The 20479-nt window shown below is 47.3% G+C and overlaps 3 protein-coding genes across 3 annotated transcripts in view; 1 reads left to right on the top strand and 2 right to left on the bottom strand.

Annotated features, from left to right (window-relative positions):
* Positions 1-261: 261 nt before the first annotated feature.
* Rab13 (RAB13, member RAS oncogene family) lies at positions 262-5760 on the bottom strand. Its single transcript, XM_036191227.1, has 8 exons — positions 5217-5760; positions 3844-3904; positions 2382-2442; positions 2106-2183; positions 1571-1660; positions 1376-1441; positions 1242-1295; positions 262-716 (listed from the first exon to the last, which is right to left on the bottom strand). Exons 1-8 carry the CDS (start codon positions 5338-5340, stop codon positions 645-647), a joined length of 606 nt encoding a protein of 201 aa, XP_036047120.1. The 5' UTR covers positions 5341-5760; the 3' UTR covers positions 262-644.
* A 7863-nt stretch (positions 5761-13623) lies between these two features.
* Positions 13624-14943, top strand: Rps27 (ribosomal protein S27). The gene is made up of 4 exons (XM_036191228.1): positions 13624-13708; positions 14018-14126; positions 14339-14449; positions 14858-14943. Exons 1-4 carry the CDS (start codon positions 13703-13705, stop codon positions 14884-14886), a joined length of 255 nt encoding a protein of 84 aa, XP_036047121.1. The 5' UTR covers positions 13624-13702; the 3' UTR covers positions 14887-14943.
* Positions 14944-15507: 564 nt separating this feature from the next.
* Positions 15508-20479, bottom strand: part of Nup210l (nucleoporin 210 like) — a 93192-nt gene continuing 88220 nt past the window's right edge. The window contains exons 37-40 of the mRNA XM_036191226.1: positions 18155-18353; positions 16655-16759; positions 15743-15817; positions 15508-15662 (exon numbers count right to left, since the gene is read on the bottom strand). Of these exons, the coding sequence (XP_036047119.1) occupies positions 15562-15662; positions 15743-15817; positions 16655-16759; positions 18155-18353 (480 nt within the window). The 3' untranslated portion in view covers positions 15508-15561. The remainder of the gene's footprint in view (positions 15663-15742; positions 15818-16654; positions 16760-18154; positions 18354-20479) is intronic.

Below are 20479 nucleotides of genomic sequence, written 5' to 3'. Positions count from 1 at the left end.
TCTCTCTCTCTCTCTCTCTCTCTCTCTCGACCAGGCTGGCCTTGAACTCACAGAGATCCATCTGCCTCTGCCTCCCAAGTGCTGGGATTAAAGCTGGGCCACCACTGCCAAGCTTCTCCTTGCTGCCTTTATCACCAGTTAGGGGGCGGGGTGGCCAAGGAAGGGGAACCCGGCCGGATGCAGATGAACCAGCACCCTGAGATGACAAAAATTGGATTTGAGTGGCAAACAGTCTGACAGTAATAAAAGTAATGCAAATGGGACAGTCATGCAAAACAGTGGCCTTTAATACTAACAAAGACCATGTAATGAGCAACCTTCAGAGTGGTGCTGAGCCAGCCGCTCGGGGACCCTAAACCTGACTCAATATATTTACATCAATGTCTGACCTTAAATCCAAGGACAGTCCAAGACCTGAGACCATCTGTCTTCCTGTCCTCTTCCCAAACCCTTTCACTTTCCACATCCGAGAGTCCTTCCCCTCCTTCCCTGCCCTTCCCTTCTGTCCTTCCTCCTCATCCTCCTTATCACCAGCTCACCTGCCCCTCTAGCTCCCACCAGTTTCTCTCCCGTGCAGCCCCTCAGCCCACCTCCCTCAGGTCTAGCCTCCAGGCTCAGGGTGAGGAGGAGGCAACGTGGGTCCCTCAGCCCAGGGAGCACTTGTTCTTCTTGTCAGATGATTTCAGGTCAGTGCCTGGGGGCTTGCTGTTGTTCCCCTAGAGCCAGGAAGGCAGAAGGGTCAGTGTGTGAAGGGTTGGCTGGAGCATGAGCCCAGCCAGACAACCCCCCCTTCAGGAGAAATCTTGGCTTTGTTCCTCCTCAAATGGCTTTTTAAAGGTTTTTTAAATTTTTATTTATTTATTTTGAGACAGGGTTTCTCTGTGTAGCCCTGGCCCTCCTGGAACCCACTGTGTAGACCAGGCTGGCCTCGAACTCACAGAGATCTGCCTGCCACTGTATTGTGTAACTCTCGCTGTCCTGGAACTCGATCTGTAAAAGAGGCTGACCTCGAACTCAGAGATTCGCCTGCTTTTGTCCTGTGTCATCCCCGCCCCCTGACACACACACACACACACACACACACACACACACAGTGTTTTTTTCATTTAGATAAGAGTAGCTGATCTTGAACTCCTGATCCTCCCGAAACCACCTCCCAGTGCCGGGTTCTGGGCGCATCACCATGCCACTCCAGTTCTTGCAGACACAGAGTGGTACCTAGCCAAGTAGAACCAACTTACCGATCTCCGACCTCCTGACTTGAGCAAGATGTCACGGGCCAGGGAATTGAAAGCCTACAGGGGAGACTGGTTAGAACAGATTGGAGGGGAGGATACATTGTTAGTATCTTTATCTCTTGGAGGGTGGATCTCACCTCATCCACATTCATACTGGATTTGGCACTTGTTTCAAAGAACCGGATTCCATGCTCTCGAGCCAGCTGTAGGGGGCGAGGAGGTAAGGAAAGAGCTGGATAAAGAGCAGAAGCAAAGCATTCGGCAATCCGGCAATCCCTCCTCTACCGGGTTCTCCCGGCCCTGAGGCCAATGGTCCCGCTGCCGCCCCTCACCTTATTCGCCTGCTCTTTCTGCACCTTCCGCTTAGCCTCCATGTCACACTTGTTCCCCAGCAGCAGGCGCTCCACTCCGGCAGAGGCATTCTGAAGATAGAGGAAACAAGTCAAGGTTGGGTCATTCATGTGGCTCACGTCTGTAATTTCTGCACTTGAAAAGACCACAGGGAGTTTGGGATACACAGTGAGTTTCACAACAGCTGGGGCTACAGAGTGAGAACTTGTCTCAAGAAAGAGGGGAAAAAAAGGAGAGATGGAGGCTGGAGAGAAGGCACGGATTGCTCTTCCGAAGGACCTGAGTTCAATTCCCAGCACCCGCTTGGTGGCTCATAACCATCTGTCACTAAAGTCCCAGGGATCCACCAAACTCTTCTGACTTCTGAGGCCACCTGGTTCACAGATATACATATTCGGGCAAAACACCCATACACATAAATTTAAATAAATAAATTATTAAGGTTGAATCCTGCCCAGTCTCACACCCCACCCTCCAGGAGCACCTGTTCCCTCATCTCTTTTGGAGGTGTCTCACCTCTTTGATGCTTTTCATCCAGTTTTGAATATTCTCGAAGGATTTCTCATCTGTGATGTCATATACGAGGATGATGCCCTAAGGGTTGGCAAAGTTCACTTTGGACCGTATTCCCATTAGGTTTCTATTGTCCTCTAAGTGACCCTCCAAGTCCCATTCATGGGGCTAGCTTCGACACACACCTTACCCTCCTTCTTTATCCCCTACCCCATGCTCGTAACCTGCTGTACTGATGAAACTGTGACTTTAGCCCGTGTCCAGACCCACAGCTCATACCATGGCTCCACGGTAATAGGCAGTAGTTATTGTCTTGAATCGTTCCTGGCCAGCTGTGTCCCTGAAGCAGAAGTTTTCAAAGAGTGAAACAGAAGTCTCCAAGAGGGAAAGCTCTTTCCTAAGAACTTAGCTTTTGCAGCACTGGGGATGGGGGGCTGAAAGGAAAGGAGTCAGGAAACAGTAAAGTGGAAAGGGACCAAGGACAGTTGGGCTGCTACTCAGCAGCTGCAGGGCTGGGAAACAGGATGTCTCTTGCTTACTCATAGATGCCAAGCACTGTCCCGAGTATCACTGTGTGTGTGTGTGTATACCTGTCTAACCCTCCCTGTAGCATTGTGAGGCATGTCTCAGTGTCCCATTTTACAAATGAAATAAATGGAGGGAGGTGGGGAACTAATGAAGGCCAAGCAGGACTTCAGCAGCAGGACTAGGGTCTGGACCCATGTGCTGCTGTTTATCTGCCATAGCTCAATGCTTCAGCTAAAGCCGCATGGTGCCTCCACCCTGCGGTGTCTCCACCTCCTTAAGACAGTCAGGTCATACCTCTGGATGTGACCTCCTGCGCGCTCTAAAATGGTTTAAGTTGTTGTTGTTGTTGTTATTATTATTATTATTATTATTTGAGACAGGGTCTCTTTACATAGCCCTGACTATTCTGGAACTCACTCTGTAGACCAGGCTGGCCTCAGACTCACAAACATCCACTTGCCTCTGCCTCCCAAGTGTTGGGGTAAAGGTTGCTCTCTCTAAAATTTAGAGAGAGCAATAATAGACTGGGAGTCAAATTCTTCGTAATTCTGCAACTTGCCTTTTAAGCACTTCGAACCTGTTTCTACATCACAGCTCAAAAGACATTTGTTTTCAAGTCCGGAGAAGGCTCTGGGTGAGGAAAAGACACGAACTGAAAGTGGGCCACCAGGAGAGGAGCGGAAGGTCAGCTGAGTAAGCAAGACAGCTCAATTAGGAGACGTGCCGGACAGCAGAAAAAGGGAAGGAAAGAAAGCAAAACAGAAAGACCAACATGGTGCCACATGCCTGCACACGCCTGTAATCCCAGGACATGGGAGATAGAAGCAGCAGGATCAGGAGCTAACGGTCATTCATTCTCAGCTACATAGTAAGTTTCCAGCCAGCCTGGGCTACATGAGATTTTGTTTCAATCAATCAATCAATCAATAAAACTGAAAACAGAAGCCAGGTGGTGGTGGTACACTTTAATGCCAGCACTTGGGAGGCAGAGCCAGGCGGGTGGATCTCTGTGAGTCCATGGCCAGCCTGATCTACAGAGTGAGTTCCATGACAGGCTCCAAAGCTACATAGAGAAACCCTGTCTCTAAAAATAAACAAACAAAGAGGAAAAACTGGAAAGAGAAAAGGAACGGAGGAGAAAGGAAGTGCGGGGGTGGGGTGCAGGGCAGGTTCACAGGGCAGCCTGGACTGGCGAGCGGGGGAGCTTACTTACCAGACCTGCAGTTTGATCCTCTTCCCCTCTATTTCCACAGTTCGGATCTTGAAATCAATTCCTGGGGTGAAAGGTGGGAAGCCAGGTGGGTGTGGGTATTTATGTGAAAAGTATGGTGGGAGAGAGCAGATGCTGTGCCAGTATCTCTGCTGGGCAGGCACTTGGGGTAGTGACCTTGCTGGATGTGTAACCGGGGAGGACTTTCCCGAAGCTTTATTCCTATAGTAGCATTTATGCCGTTTGGAGGGAGGTTGGTGAAGCTCATTAGGGGGCTTAAAGGCATGCCGGCTGGCTGACAACTTTCACCTCCATCTCTATCTCACTTTCCCAGTCTTCTCTCCCCCTCCCCCAACACACATGTACTACCACTGGTCCTCCAACCACCCCGTTAGCCCTTCAGGGTAAAGAGGAAATGGAAAGGCAGCTGATTCACCACGTCTAAGTGAACTAACTAGTGGGTCAGGCGTGGAACTGACGGACTGGGGCTCCATAAGATTCCTCTGGAGAATCAGTTGATTGGCAGAAGCGCTTTCTTTCCACTTTATCTACAGACTTGAAAGTCTCAGTCAAGAGGAGATGAAGAAAGATGGGGAGGGAGGGGAAGGACGCTTTTTGTTGTTGTTGTTGTTTTGTTTGTTTGTTTGTTTTTTGAGACAGGGTTTCTCTTTATAGACTCAGCTGTCCTGGTACTTGCTCTGTAGACCAGGCTGCCCTCTGCCTTCCCAATGCTGCGATTAAAGGCATGCGCCGCCACCCCTCCCACCCCCCAGCAAGAACACTCTTTTCCTGGAAATCTGCGCACATCTCCCAGGCCTCTTAGGGGCCCCAGAGAGAAGGATGAGTCAGGAAGCTTACTCAGAGACCCCAAAGTCCTTTCCTTTCCACCGTCCTCTCCCAGTACACCCAGCCACTCTGTGCAGTACCCTGTTGAAGGCAGAGAACTAAGAAGATGATTTGAAGGTGGAGGTGGATGCAGGGGAAAGTCTGAAGCCCAGTGGATCATAAAGAGGCGGGCAGAACTGGGAAGCAGAGGAAAGAGAAATTGTGAAGAATGAATCCAGAGATGTTAAGTGGATGCAGTGAGGAAGGAAGCCGGCAAAATGACAAGAGCCTGTGTGGATTTGGGGAGACTAGGGAGCTAGTACCAAGAAAGGGAGCGGGTGGGGTTACCTGGAGGCCTCAGTAAGGTTTGAAGTTTTGAGTGTTATTCAGGGACATTATGGGGGATGGGTCTGGGACAAGGGTCGAGAGGCTGAAAGTTAGTGTCTTACTCTAAAGGGATGAAAAAGTAGGGTCCCTAGTCATTCAGGAGCCCGTGTGATGAGCGGGGGCGGGGGTGGGTCTGGGGTCTGGGATACAGGCAGTGGGCTCACCGATGGTGGAGATGTAAGTGCTGTTGAAGTTGTCCTCTGCAAAGCGAATGATCAGACAGGTCTTGCCCACCCCCGAGTCCCCGATCAGCAGCAACTTGAAGAGGTGGTCGTACGCTTTGGCCATGGCGGACACTGGGGGCGCCGGGGGAGGGGTCGGGAAGAGCCAGCACTGGTAGGCGGGATCGGAGGGCTGGCGGGCAGAAACCGCCAGAGTCCCAGCCAGGAAGTTTTCCTCCCTCTCCGCCCAGGCCCGGGGAAAGAAGAGAGGCGGCCCTGCTCGCGGCTCCACCCCTCTTCGCCAGTGGAGAGGCCTGTCCAGCTCCTGCGGTCCTGGCGCTGCCCCGCCAGTCTCCCTAGACCTTCCCACGGTCTTCGGCTAGCTGTCTTTCCTCTCTTTCGACCGACGTAGAAAGAGAGACTTTAAAGAGATTAGAGGAAGCGCGAACGAATTTGCCAGTTAGGGTAGAGATGGGGGTGGCACTGGGAATTGATAAAAAGCTGAGGATCTAATTCAAAGGCTTTTTGAGTTTGCGATAAAGGTCCCAGAACATTAGTGTCAGCGTTGTGCGCCCCAAGTCTACGTATCCCAATGCCCTTTGGAAAGAAGCGGGTCGGGAGGTTAATATGCTGGGTCCACCTGCCCCCTGGTGGAGCACAGTGAAAAACTGAAATGATAAAAATAAGCCCCACCAACTGCACTCAACACACACACAACCTGTTCATATTCTGGAGATTAGCCTGGAACTCAGTAGCACAGCCCGGGCCTCCAACTCCTAGTAACTCTAAGGCCTCAGTCTCTCAAGTATGAAGACTACAGGCGTGAGCTACCATGCCCACCTTTCCATCTTTTTATTCTTTTTTTGTTTTGTTTTGTTTTGTTTTTCAAAACAGGGTTTCTCTGTATGTAGCCCTGGCTGTCCTGGGACTGACTCTGTAGACCAGTCTGGCCTAGAGTTCTCAGAGATCCGCCTGGCTCTGCCACCCGAGTGCTGGGATTAAAGGCATGCGCCATCGCTGCCCGGCCTACTATCTTTCTTATTTATTTATTTATTTATTTACTTGCTTACTTACTTACTTACTTATTTATTTATTTATTTATTTATTTATTTATTGAGACAGTGTTCCTCTGTAGCTTTGGAGCCTGTCCTGGACTAGCTCTGTAGACCAGACTGGCCTCGAACTCACAGAGATCCACCTGCCTCTGCCTCCCAAGTGCTGGGATTATAGGCATGGGCCACCACTGCCCTCTGATGAGGGTTACTTTTCTAACAGATGAGTACTGACTGTGAGAAAGAGTCTTTGCTACTTTGTTTTTGCCCATATTCTATGTTTACTGTGTTCTTTCTCAAACACAACCCATCGGTTACTTTGACAGAAACAATTTATGAGAGACAGGGCTTGTTTGGGCTCACAGAGGGTGCAGGCTCTCATGACGGCATAGCCTGGGCATCTTCATCTCAAATCAGGAAGTGGAGAGGGATAAGTGCTGGATTAAGCTCATTTTCATCTTTTGATTCAAGATGCTGAACCGTGCAGCTCACTGTTAGATAGGCTTTCCCACCTAGTTAACCCAGTCTAGACACTTCCTTCCAGTCACGTCCAGAGATTGGACTCCTAGGTGATTCTGGATCCTGCCAAACTGACAATCCATACTGACCATCACACACAACTAACTAGTCGGTTTGTTTTATTCATTTATTCCATTTATATTTGTGTAGGCACACGCATGCCATGGTGAAAATGTAGAGGTCAGAGGACACGCTGCACAACGTCCCACCAATCTACCCAGAGCCATCTCATTAGCCCACTTTATTTATTTGAGGCAAGGTCTCTCTGTGTTGCCCAGGCCAGTCTCAAATTTGTAGAATCATATGATGCAGAGGTGATGGGATCCCTGCCTCTGCCTCCCGAGTGCTGGGATTACAGGCATGCGCCACCACCGCCCAGCGTGGTAGGCAAATATTTTACTACTAAGCTGTATTATATTATGGGCTTCAATCCCTTCTACTCACTCTCTCACAGCTCATCACATTTCAGGCTGTAGCATAGACCTTGACCCTTTCCTGGTTTTCCTCACTGACCAATTCTGTCCTTTTAACTATTCTAAAGTCCAGGTATGGTGCCATAGACTTGCAATCCCAGAACACAGGAGACAGAAGCTAGATGATCACTGCAAGTCTGAGGTTAGCCTACTTTAAGTAGCGAGGCTAGCCAGGGCTACATGAGACCTTTCGATAGCTAATCTTTTTGTTTGTTTGTTTTTGTTTTTCTGAGACAGGGCTTCTCTGTGTAGCTTTGGAGTCTGTCCTGGAACTGGCTCTGTAGACTAGGCTGGCCTTGAACTCACAGAGATCCGCCTGGCTCTGCCTCCCGAGTGCTGGGATTAAAGGTGTGCATCACCACCACCCAGTCCAGTGATGGCTAATCTTAGTTGCCAACTTGACACGGCTGGAAGGAGGCAACCTTAATTGAGGAATTGTTTCCATCAGATTGGCCTGTGGTCTTATCTGTGGGGGCATTTTCTTTTCTTTTTCTATGTTTTAGATAGGGTCTTCCTATCTCTACATTTATCTTTATGTCTGTGGATATTTTGCCCTTGCATGCTTGTGTGTAGACCATATGCATGCCAGGTGCCCTAGGGAGGCCAGAAGGTGGTTTTGGATCTTCTGAAAGTGGAGTTACCAGCCTCCATGGTTGTGAGCCACCATGTGGGTGCTGGGAATCAAACCCCTGGTTCTCTGAAAGAGCAGCCAGTGCTCTCAACCTCAGAGCCATCTCTCTTCAGCCCCAAGCATTTTCCTGGTTGCTAATTGAGGTCAGAGGGCCCAGCTCTGTGGGAGGTACCGTACCGTCTCTGAACAAGTAGGGCTGCTGAGTGAGAAAGAGAGCTGAATGGAGGCCAGAAGTCAGGCAGTGGTCTTCCTTGGTTTCTGCTTCAACCTTCTGCCTCTACTCCCTCAATAATGGACTATAACCTATTAGCCAAATACACCCATTTTCTCACCAAGTTGCTTTGGCCAAAATGTTTATTACAGAACAGAAAGCAAACTAGAACAGATGGAGGTGGGTGGAGAGTGGTAGAGCATACCTTGAAACCCATCGTATAAACTGACGACATGACTGACCCATGGTATAGTTAAGGGGAAGGTTTTTTATTTTTGTTTGAGACAAAGTTTCTCTGTGTAGCCCTGGCTGTCTTGGAACTCATCTGTAGACCAGGCTGGCCTTGAACTCAGAAATCCACCTGTCTCTGCCTCCTGAGTGCCCAGCTAAGGGGAAGGTTTTTATTGTGAGAGAGAAGAGCCAGGGGTATCTGGAAGAGTCAGAGCAGGGAAAGACATGGACTGAACATGGCCAGGGCTGTCTTCGAGAAAGGGGAGACTAGCAGGAGATAGAGAATAGAGAAAATACAGTAGGAGAAGCAGGAACAGCGCGCAGGGAGAACAGAGTGAGGAAAGCCAGGTTAGGATGAGCAGCGGGTGAGGGGAGGCCAGAGCTGGAGATGTTAGGATAGAGGTGAGAAGGACGGGATGCTAGCATGGACTCTGAGATGTGCAACAAGTCCTTGTGATACTGAGGGAGCCTGGGGGCCAGCAGGAGCAGACATACTGATAAGGCAAGGCAGGTATCCCTAAGTCCCTTCTGCCACAGGGAAGGGAAATGACTCCTTTGGGTAGATGGGAACCGGTTTCACAAGGTCCTGAAGAAGGCTGGTTTCATCAAACCACCGGAAATCCTCCTGTAGTCCAGGTTGAGCTCACGTCTGGATATTTGGTCTGCCTTTTGGAGGTTGGGGAATTGGCGTGTCTTTCAGACCTGACAGGCAGCACTCCAGAGGCAAGAGGCAAAAGGATCCCTGTGGGTTCAAGGCCAGCTTGGCCTACATAACAAATTCCAGGCCAGCCAGGTATACATAGAGAGAGCCTATCTCAAATAAATAAGGATAAGTAACAGCACTGGACCTGTCAACATCCAGTCATAGATGGAAGTCAGGTAAACCCAGACAGGAGGGCCAGCCCTTGGACAGACAGATATTGGCAGCTGATGGCTCCTGGGAGAGAAGGTGCAGCCACTGATGAGTTACCTGAGCCCAGTGCACAGTCATGCCCCTGGTGGCAGCCTTGGTGAAACCTGATCACAAAACAAAACCGAGACATGACCGGAGTTGGCCGGGAGCTGGTTGCGAGGACAGCTTTCTGGAGAGAAGGTGGTGTAGTGTAACCAGAATGTATTATGGACAGATATGAACATAGGTTTTAAAAAGAGAAGCTTGTGCTGGGCATTTTGATTCCAGCACTCAGGAGGCAGAGACTGGTGGACGTCTGTGAGTTGTGGTCAGCCTGGTCTACACAGTGAGTTTCAGGATAGTCAGGGCTCTGTATAAAGATCCTGTCTCGGGGCTGGAGAGATGGCTCAGAGGTTAAGAACACCGACTGCTCTTCCAGAGGTCCTGAGTTCAATTCCCAGCAACCACATGGTGGCTCACAACCATCTGTAATGAGATCTGACGCCCTCTTCTGTATACATAATAAATAAATAAATCTTTAAAAAAAAAAAAAAAGATCCTGTCTCAATCCCTTCCCCACCCCACCCCAAAAAATGAGAGAGCTAGGGAAGGAGAGAGAGGGAGTTAGAGTGAGAAGCTGGTAACGTGACTCAGTGAGTGGGATAAGGGGGCTTGCCACCAAGCCTAATGACCTAAGTTCAATACTCAGGACTTACATGGTGGAGGGGTGAACTCACCCCCGAAAGTTATCTTCTTAGCGCGCGCTCTCTCTCTCTCACAAATTAAAATGTAATAAAAAGTGAAAAATAAATAAATCACTCTTTAGTTTTCATGAATGGTTCTGAGAACACTCATGAATTCTATTTTTCTCTTGTGTCTGGGCTTTTAATTCCAAGCAATGTGTTCTCTTTGCTCACTTCTCTGGTACTTTAGCTGGTGTATTTCACTACAACTTCATCTCAAAGCTTCAGCAAGGATGGCTTTTACCTCTTCAGTTGTGCTGGCTCTTTCTCGACTTAGTTTATTTTATTCATTTTTTATTTTCTTATTTTTGTTCAATACTGGGGCTCTAACCATGGCCTCACACAGGCTGCCCAGAGAATGAGCAGGAAGGGCAGATGATGATCAATCATCCTCCTCTTGGACGTGAGCAAAGGTTTGGAGGGTCTACTTGTTGGGGCTGGAGGGATGGCTCAGCAGTTGAGAGCTGAGATTGCTCCTGCAGAGGACCTGAGTTTGGCTCCCAACACCCTTGTTGGGGATTGACAACCAGCTGTAACTCAGCTCCAGGGAAATCAGATGCTCCTGGCCCCTTCCAACATCTATATGCATGTGTCCCACATGGGCATACACACATAATTTATTTTATTTTATTATAAATATATATATTGGTTTTTCAAGACAGGGTTTCTCTGTGTAGCTTTGTGCCTTTCCTGGAACTCAATTTGGAGACCTGGCCTCGAACTCAGAGATCCACCTGCCTCTGCCTCCCAAGTGCTGGGATTAAAGGCATGCGCCACCACTGCCCGGCTTATTTATTTATTTATTTATTTATTTATTTATTTATTTATTATGTATACAGTGCTCTGTCTGTACAGGCCAGATCTTATTACAGATGGTTGTGAACCACCATGTGGTTGCTGGGAATTGAACTCAGGACCTCTGGAAGAGCAGTCAGTGCTCTTAACCACTGAACCATCTCTCCAGCCCATGTAACTCATCATGGCTGATACTGAAGTAGTATCACTGAGTATGAGTTTGGCAAAAACCTAGTCTTGAGACTCAGTGAGAACTGGTTTCAGCATATTATTCCCAGAACAGAGTAATTTTGGAGGGAATGACATTTAGGCTGAAATCTGAAGGACAATGTGCAAACATCTAGTAGAGAAGAATTCTTGGATGAAGAAATATATTACAAATGCAAAACAGAAGACTAAGGGCTAAGGATGTGGCTCAGTGTAGAACCTCTCAACCTGTGGGTCACAGCCCCGTTGGGGGTTGAATGACCCTCTCATAGGGGTTGCCTAAGACCATTGAAAACACAGATGCTTACATTACAATTCACAACGGTAGCAAAATTACAGTTATGATGCAGCAATGAAATAGTTTCATGGCTGGGAGTCACCACAACACGAGGAACTGTATTCAAGGGTTGAAACATTAGGAATGTTGAGACCACTGACTTACAGTGGAGCCTACAAAGGACAAAGCCCTGGTTTAGATTCCTAAGACTGCACCCTCCCCCAGAGCACACACACTACATATCACAACATGCTTGCAACCTGAGCACTTTCAGGATGGAGGAAGGAAGACTGGGAGGTCAGCCTGGGATGAGAGACACTATCTTTTTTTGTTTGTTTTTCAAGACAGGTTTTCTCTGTGTAGCTCTGACTGTCCTGTAACTTTCTCTGTAGACCAGGCTGGCCCCAAACTCAGAGATTGCTTGCCTTTGCCTCCTGAGTGCTAGGATTAAATGTATGGCCACCACCACCTGGTGGAGATACTGTTTTAAAAACAAATAAAAAAAAATCAATTAGTGGTGGCGAATGCCTTTCAATCCCAGCAGACACAGGCAGAACTCCACTCTGTAAGTTCAAGGTCCACCTGTTCTATGGAGTGAGTTTCAGGACAGCCAGAGCTACACAGAGAAACCCTGTCTCAGGAAAAAAAAAAAAAAATCCTACTTCTGCTCACATGATAGCTCACAAATCGCAGATACACTACAAATATTGTAGAGAATTATTTTCAGTATTAGGTGTATAAGGAAGGAATAAATTTCATTTTAGACCTAGAACCTATTTCCCAAGATATCTTCGATATATATTGCAAATATGCCAAAACCCAAAATCATTCTGCTCAACCAGTACATACACGTATGAAGAGAGACACATTCATTTAAGCTTGGACAATTCTTTTTTTTTTTTTTTTCAAGACAAGGTTTTGTTTTTTTGTTTTTTTTTTAAAGATTTATTTATTTATTATGTATTTGGAAGAGGGTGCCAGATCTCATTACAGATGGCTGTGAGCCACCATGTGGTTTCTGGGAATTGAACTCAGGTCCTCTGGAAGAACAGTCAGTGCTCTTAACCTCTGAGCCATCTCTCCAGCCCTTTTTTTGTTTTTTGTTTTTTTTTTTTGAGACAGGGTTTTTCTGTGTGGTTTTGGTGCCTGTCCTGGATCTCGATCTGTGGACCAGGTTGGCCTCGAACTCACAGAGATCTGCCTGTCTCTGGTTCCTGAGTGCTGGATTAAAGGCATGTGCCACCACAACCTGGCCTAAGCTTGGGCAATTTATTTATTTATTTTGAGATACTAGAATTCAGTCCACCTGTCTTTGCCTCCCCAGTGGTGGGATTAAAGGTGCCACCATGCCTGGCTTGGACAATTTAACTTCTCTAAGCAACACACGAATCTGTACAATGTGGTAATAGTAACAGTAGCTTCAGAGTTAATTAGCATACTTGTTTTATTTTGATTTGGTTTTTAGAGACATAATCTCTCTATGTAGTTCTGGCTGTCCTGGAACTCACTCACAGTGCCCTCCAGATTCTGCCTCCCAGAGTGCAGAGATAAAAGGCGTGACCAATCACGTGTGGCCTTTAATTAGCATTTTAAAAACAACGCACGCATCAAGAGCTATATGAATATTTGATTTTATTCTTCTTCAAAGGGAAGGATTGGAAAAAATACAAAATGAGGTTCTATCCTTAGCACTGGAAAACAGCAACAACAAAACAATAATGGTAAACAATAGGGTTAGATGCCGTGGAGCAAATATGAACAGGACCCCCCCACACACACCCCCGACAGGGTCTCCTGTAGTCCACACTTGACCTCAGATTTGCTATGGATCCCAGGATGATTTCGAATTTCTTATCCTCTCGTCTTTGAAGTTCTGCGATTACAGCCTTGAGCCACTGACACCACCACTACGCCCTGCCCTGCCCCGCCCCTGCCCGGTTTACAAAATGCAGGGGGGTAAATCCAGGGCTTTGTGCATGCTAAGGAAGCAGTCTACTAACGTAGTACATGCCCAACTCCAAGAAAATATTTTATTCTATCTAGAATTGCTTGTTAATCAGGGTAAATTAAGCCAATTGCAAAATCGTAAGGATTATCAGTAAACGGAAAAGTCCTGGATAAAGCTCCTCACCCGTGTTCACCTCTGCTGTTCCCGTTACACTCCAGCTGTCAAAGTATAGCAGAAAAAAATTAAACTATTCATTTTTCTTTTGACAGCGGCAAAAACCCTGAACTCAAAATAGAAGCTAACTCTCTCACCATGGCTATGCTCCCGTGACACGAGGAGCCCTTACGGACCTTCTGAAAATGGCAGTCCACGGCTCATTCGAACGGCAAGCAAGACCTTCCCAAGATGGCAGAATAACACGCGCTCGTCACTTCCTGTACCATACCGGATATAAGGAACAGGATTTCCGCTTTCGCTCCTTTCCGGCGGTGACGACCTCCCTACGAGAACATGCCTGTGAGTTCCTTGGTCCAGGTTTCGGCAGAGAACTCGCTCTTGTGGCTGCGCGCTCCTCTGGCGCTAATTGCAGATCGTAGAGGGTCCACATTTGCGCCCCGCTTACCTTAGGACCGTAATTCCAGGACCGCGGCGGCCCACGGCCACCCGCGTAGCTGGGAGCGGAGAGGAGATAAGATGGCGGCCCAGCTACGCAGAAACCAGGGGCGGCGAGGGGCGAGTTCTCTTCGGTGTGTGACAGTGGGGGCTGTTTTCCATTCTCTCCTTCCACCGTTAGCTTCTAAATCTCTGCATTTCTGCCCCTCGTAGCTCGCAAAGGATCTCCTTCATCCCTCTCCAGAAGAGGAAAAGAGGAAACACAAGAAAAAGCGCCTGGTGCAGAGCCCCAATTCCTACTTTATGGATGTGAAATGCCCAGGTGAGGAAGTGGTTTTGCCGCAGCGGGGGAAAATGAGTACTTGTAGCTTGATATTTTCTTAGAATTCAAAAGTAAGATACGGAACGATGTGCTAGAAATGATTGTTTGAATTAGTGATAGGGATGGTACAGTTGTTGTAAGGAAGCGGTAAGGGGATGGTAACTTGGAGAGAAGTGAGGGAAGCCAACGTTTTGTTGATGTCTCTCTTTCAGGATGCTATAAGATCACCACGGTCTTTAGCCATGCACAAACGGTAGTCTTGTGTGTTGGCTGCTCCACTGTCCTCTGTCAGCCCACAGGCGGAAAAGCAAGGCTGACAGAAGGTGAGTGGTCTTTTTGTTTGTTTGTTTGTTTGTTTGTTTTGTGTTTTGAGACGGGGTTTCTTTGTGTAGCTTTGGAGCTTTTCCTGGATCTCACTCTGTAGCCCAGACTGGCCTTGAACTCAGAGATCTGCCTGGCTCTGCCTCCAGAGTGCTGGGATTAAAGGCGTGTGCCACCACTGCCCAGCGGTAAGTGGTCTTAATGTTGTTAGAGTAGATACTGTTGCTTAAAGCTGGGGTGGGCTGGTTTGTTAAAAGGGTTCCATTTGGCTCCAGATGACAGGACTTCGTGGAAGGGACATATAGCTAATGGGATTGAGAACAGATTTAGCATTCTGCAGATGGAGCAGGGTCAGTGGCAGGCTGTGCGGGCTGATGTAAGTAATACGTCGTTGGACCTTTATCTTCCAGGATGCTCCTTCAGGAGGAAGCAGCACTGAGAAGCACTGATTCAAGATGAGTGGGAACCATGCCAATAAACACATTTTGGATATATAGTGTTTGTCTTGTTTAACTGGTAGGAAGTCGATGCCTCAGGTATCCCAGGGCAACCAGAAGAGTGGTCCTCCTGGGTCAAGTAAGTGGCCAAATACCCCCCAAGAGTTCATTTTGGGCATTTGTATCTAGGTTCATTGGGCAAATCTTAGACTATGGTTTAAAGCTGGTGATACTGTACAATTAATTGGGCTTTGTATTCTTCTAATGTCTTTCTGGTATTCACTATTTTAGGGAAACCTTAGTTCTTAACAGGAAACATTGTGTCACACAAAGGTGAGGGACTATTATCATTCAGGGAGTGGTGGTACGTTCAGAGCAGCCAGGATCACTGTTCTTATGTGTTGGGGGGGGTGTTTAGACAGGGTCTTACACACTTAGTCCATGTAGCAGGGGACACCTCCCAAGTGATGGTGTTGTAGGTGTGTACCACCATATCAGTTTGTATGGTACTAGGAACAGGGACTTAATCTTTACAACTTAAGACTTTGAATAAACCACTTAAGATCCTTTATTTACATTTCATAGAAAACTTGTGGTGGAGGTTCAGTGTGGAGTTTGCTGCTGGCTTCTGCAGGGTGAGGCATCTCCCCCACTCTTCTGCAGTGAAGGGGGCCGTATCAGTGCTTTATACTCCATAACCAGTGTTGCAGCCGACTCTGTGCTGCTGGTGGCCGTGGGCTCAGGAAGTGAGGGGGAGAACATGTGGCTGTGTAAGAGGCTGGAAGAAAAGGTAATGAAGGCAAGTAAAGGAAACACACATATCTGAACCTCTGAAAGATAAGGGCAGTGGTTCTTTACCTGGCTGAGGCGTTCCTATAGTTGGTACGTAAACAACTGGAATAGTCTGTATCCTGTTGAGGAAGGCATTGTATGCTGGAAAAAGGAAATGCCACAAAAAAGGTTTATGTGATTTTGATTGCAGCAAGGCCTTGAAAATTAAAGTCCATTCAAAATGAGATTTAGGGGCTGGCGAGATGGTTGAGCCAGCAGAGACACTTGACAAGCTTATCTTAAGTCCCCAGAGCCTCCATGGTGGAAGGAGAGAACACACTGTTCATTGTCTCTGACTTCTACACTTGCGTCAGGGCATGTTTGTGCTCCCTTCCTAACCGAAGCAAATAATTGTAAGAAATAAGTAAAATAAGACCTGAGTGTTAGTCATGTTTCCAGTTAGTCTTCCTTCAAAAAATACTTCCCTAACCAGTACAGCTGCGTGTAGCATATGCTGTAAGTGGGAAGTAACCTAGAAATGGTTTAAGCTACATGAGCAGATGTCTAGAAGTGAGAATGCTCTCGAGTGCTTTAAGTTTTGATAATTTTGGTGTGCCCTGGAATCGCCTCTCTCCAGTTGACTATAATGGCGAGATACAGAGATATACATCCTAGGGGTATTTTTCTTTCTACTTTTGGCTAAAAGTGTGTGTGTAGGCTGTAGTGATCACTTGGTTGGTTTGTTTGTTTTTGAGACCTGGTTTCTCTATGTAACACAACCCTGGCTGTCCTGGAGTTTGCTTTATAAACCAGGCTGCTTGCCTCAGCCTCCCAAGTGCTGAGATTAAAGGTGTGGGCCACCACGCCTGGCAAGTTGACCTTTAATCTTGTAGGCTCACTCATTCATTGTCAACTATGTGTCATGAATAAGTTTTGATAAGCAGCTATGTTTCATTCTTGGTTTGTGAGAGTCAAAAGTCTACCATGCAGACACCTTACCTAGGAAGATGAAAGCAGTTGATGCCAACACAGCGAAGAGGGTAAATAGGAGGATCTGATAAGACCCAACAAGATTCTTGAAGACACCTGAATCTTCACAGTGATCTGCATTGCCATAATGGGACGAGATAGTTACATTAATAACATCCAGAGTAGATGGTGGCTTTAATCATAGTGCAGAAGCAGTATTATGTCCAGTTCTATGGGGTGCTAGGCATTGAACTCAGGGCTTCATACACACTATGCCTTTACCACCTGAATTAGACCTTTAGCCAGAGCTTGAACTCAGCTGCTTGCCTCTTCCTCCTGAGTACTGGTATTAAAACAATGTACCAAGCGTGGTGGTGGTGGTGGTGGTGCACGACTTTAACCCAGCACGAGGGAGGCAGAGGGAGGCAGAGGCAGGCGGATTTCTGTGAGTTCGAGGCCAGCCTGGGCTACGGAGTGAGATCCAGGAAAGGTGCAAAGCTACACAGAAAAACAAACAAAAAAAATCCAAACAAACAAAAAGTAACAATGTATCACCATGCTTGGCCCTTTGTTTATAAGCCTATTTGGTTCTTACATTATTTCAGAGGCCCACAGTTCCCTCTTAGCATAGTCTTACTCCTGCATGCTATTTCTATCCTGGGCTGGTGAAGGTACTGTGAGGTGGAAAGATAGCTGAGGTAAAGTGTTAGGTCTAACATGGGGAACAGTTTCTTTGCCTGCCTGTTTCAAGGCGTGTGCTACCACCCAGCTAAGACCTGAGTTTTGTATACACACAGGCCTACATGGGTCTTGCTAAACCTACTTGTGATGCTCTTGCCGGGGAGGCAGAGGCAAGCTGCCTGGCCAGCCATCCTAGCCTACTCACCTCCAGGCTTGTGAGAACAGGTGGATGGTTCCTGGGGAATGGCACCAGAGGTGACTGCTTCAGTCCACACGCATATACCCACTTAGAGTTTATACCCTCACATGCACAACAACCACTCCAGTTACTGCTGGTCACATACTGCTGTTTGTGTACATATTTTCTAGATCAGGGTCCAAATAAAATTTGGGAGCATTTGCCTATGCCCATGTGTTCCGATTCTACATATTGACCTAACACTTGATTTCTGCAGGGTGTCATATCTTGTCCCTCCCTTGTGTGTCGTCGTCCCCCCCCCCCCCCCCCCCTGTAGACAAGGCTGTCCTGGAACACAAGAAATGGCCTGCCTCTCCTTCCCAAGTGCTGGGAAGGTATGGTGGTGCATGAGATGGATGAGATGGGGAGATGAAAAGTTAAACTCCTACCTTGCTACATACGGAGTTCAAGGCCAGTCTGGTCTACCTAATACTGGAAAAAGAAGACTGGGTATAGACTAGGGAGCTAGAAGCAGTAAGTTCCAGGCCAGCCTGGTCTACATAGCAAGATCCAGGCTGGGTAAAAACTTAAGACAAAAAAAAAAAAAAATGGTTCATTGTGACTAATAGATTCCTTCCCCATGTAGATTAGAAATAGTCCCCAGTGCTCACCTGAACCAGATACATCCTTGGCTCTGACTACCACAGCCTCATGTTGACTGGTGAGTGTACAGGAAACATTAATAAAAACAGGTGATGACATCTGGAAGGCAGTGAAGTTGACTACTCTTACTAGGTAGGTGACCAACCCTGTCATGAGGGTAGAGTGCTTGTGGCCAGAGACCACTAGAAATGGGGCACTGGAGAAGACCTTGGAGAGAAGAAAAATCAGTACAAAATTAGTACAAAAATTTCCAGCTAGCCAGCTGAAATCATTTGCTTTTTCACCACTTAGGATGCATTAAAAAGGGACAGAAGAGTCCTTGCTTTGCAAGCATGAAGATGTATGTTTAATTTCCAGCACTCATTTAAAAAGCTGGTCATAGTGGTGCATGCTTTAATCCTAGCAGAGGCAGGCGGATCTCTTAAATTCAGGCTAGCCTAGTCTACATAGCTAGTGTTATGCAGAGAAGCCCTGCCTTGAAATAAAAGCTGACTGTATGCCTGTGTTCCAGCTCTTGGGGTACAGACAGGATCCTGAGGCAGGCTCCAGGGTTCAGTGAGGGTATCTCAAAGAGCAAGGTGGCAGTCGTTTAGTGCATTGCACACCTTTAATCCCAGCACTCAGGAGGCAGAAGCAGGAGGGTGTCTTGTGTTTGAGACCAGCTTGGCCTATGTAGCAAGTTCCAGAACTACTTAGATCTGTCTCAAAAGAAAAAAAAAAGTGAAGGGGAGAAGGCCCCAGTGGTTAACAGTCCCTGTTGTACAATCATGAGGACACCCAACAATCAACGGGTATCAGTAACCCTGGCTCTGAGGGATAGAGACAGGTTTTCTGGGGCTTGCTCATTTCTACCTTAGTCAAGAAAATGGCAGCTTCAAAGACGAGGTGGTGGGCCTGTGGGATGACTCAGGTCAAGTTGCCTGTTGCTAAACATGAGTAAGGGACAAAAAGAAAAATGACTCCTACAAGTTCCCTGACCTCCATATGTGCTGGGTGGCATGGACGCAGCTACAAACAGAATAAATGTCACCCAAGAGAAAAAGGTGGGGCTGGAGAGATGGCTCAGAGGTTAAGAGCACTGCTTGCTCTTCCAAAGGTCCTAAGTTCAATTCCCAGGAACCACGTGGTGGCTCACAACCATCTGTAATGAGATCTGGTGCCCTCTTCTGGCCTCTGGGGACACATGCAGACAGAACACTACATAATAAACCTTAAAAAAAAATAGAAAAAGGTGGCTGGAGAGGAATAGAGAGGGACATCCAGAGCCCTCTTCTGGTCTCCACACATGCTCATGCACTCACACACAAATACATAAGATCTTAAGAAATAAGGCGGAGGTAGGCCTGGTGGTGCAGGTGTGAGTTCTGGGCCAGCCTCCATAGTGAACTCTTGTCTTAAAGGTGGTGGTGCATGCCTGTAATCCCAGCACTCGGGAGGCAGAGGCAGGGGGATCTCGTAAGTGTGAGGACAGCCAGGGAGGGATACACAAACTGTCTGGAAAAACCAAAACCAAAACTACAAAAAAGGTGGTATGCAATTGAGGAAGACCTCTGGCCTCCACACATACGTGTGTGCATACAAAAGATTAAAATAATGTGAGCTAATGTCTTAAAGCCTGGCTTTGGATTTACTTTGAAGCTAGTGATTCTTCTACTTCTGAGTACTAGGGTTAAAATGTGGTACTAGGTAGCGTGGTGCTAGGCAGGTACTATGTAGTGGAATAGTTTCGGAGTTGCTCTCATTGTGTGACCCAGGCTGGTCTGGAACTCCTACCAGTGCAGTTGTGTTTCAGCCTCGAGTGCCGGATTACAGGCTCATGACACCATACCCTGAGACAGGAAGTCTAAAGATGGCTTTTAAAAGTAGCATTTATGGGGTTGGAGAGGTGGCTTAGCAGTTAAGAGCACTGGCTGCTCTTCTAGAGGATCATGGTTCAATTCCCAGCACCCAAATGGCAACTTACAACTGTAACTCCAGTTCCAGGGGTTCTGACATCTTCACACAGATATACATGTAGGCAAAACACCAATGAACATAAAAAAAACCCACAAAAAATGTTAAAAAATAAAAGTAACAATGACTGACAAACTTGTGCCTTGTCTTATGACGAGAAGAGTTCATAAGACTCCAGGGGGTGGTGGTGCACACCTTTAATTCCGGCACTCGGGAGGCAGAGGCAGGAAGATCTCTGAGTTCGAGGCCAGCCTGGACTACAGAGTGAGTTCCAGGAAAGGCGCAAAGCTACACAGAGAAATCTTGTCTTCAAAAACAAAAACAAGCAGGGAAAAAAAAAAAAAAAAAAAGGAAAAAAAGAAATCCAGGGAACCTAAATC

The sequence above is a fragment of the Onychomys torridus genome, chromosome 6, assembly GCF_903995425.1.
Source record: "Onychomys torridus chromosome 6, mOncTor1.1, whole genome shotgun sequence".
NCBI lineage: Eukaryota > Metazoa > Chordata > Mammalia > Rodentia > Cricetidae > Onychomys > Onychomys torridus.
This window is presented reverse-complemented; position numbering and strand designations above follow the sequence as displayed.

Coding starts and splice junctions, on each gene's coding strand:
- Rab13 (XM_036191227.1), bottom strand. CDS start 5,340: ATGGCCAAAGCGTACGACCACCTCTTCAAGTTGCTGCTGATCGGGGAC. Junction 2,184..2,381: donor CCTATTACCGTGGAGCCATG/GTATGAGCTGTG, acceptor GCCAACCCTTAG/GGCATCATCCTCGTATATGA. Junction 1,296..1,375: donor CCAGTATGAATGTGGATGAG/GTGAGATCCACC, acceptor TCTCCCCTGTAG/GCTTTCAATTCCCTGGCCCG.
- Rps27 (XM_036191228.1), top strand. Junction 14,127..14,338: donor TATGGATGTGAAATGCCCAG/GTGAGGAAGTGG, acceptor TCTCTCTTTCAG/GATGCTATAAGATCACCACG. Junction 14,450..14,857: donor AAAAGCAAGGCTGACAGAAG/GTGAGTGGTCTT, acceptor TTTATCTTCCAG/GATGCTCCTTCAGGAGGAAG.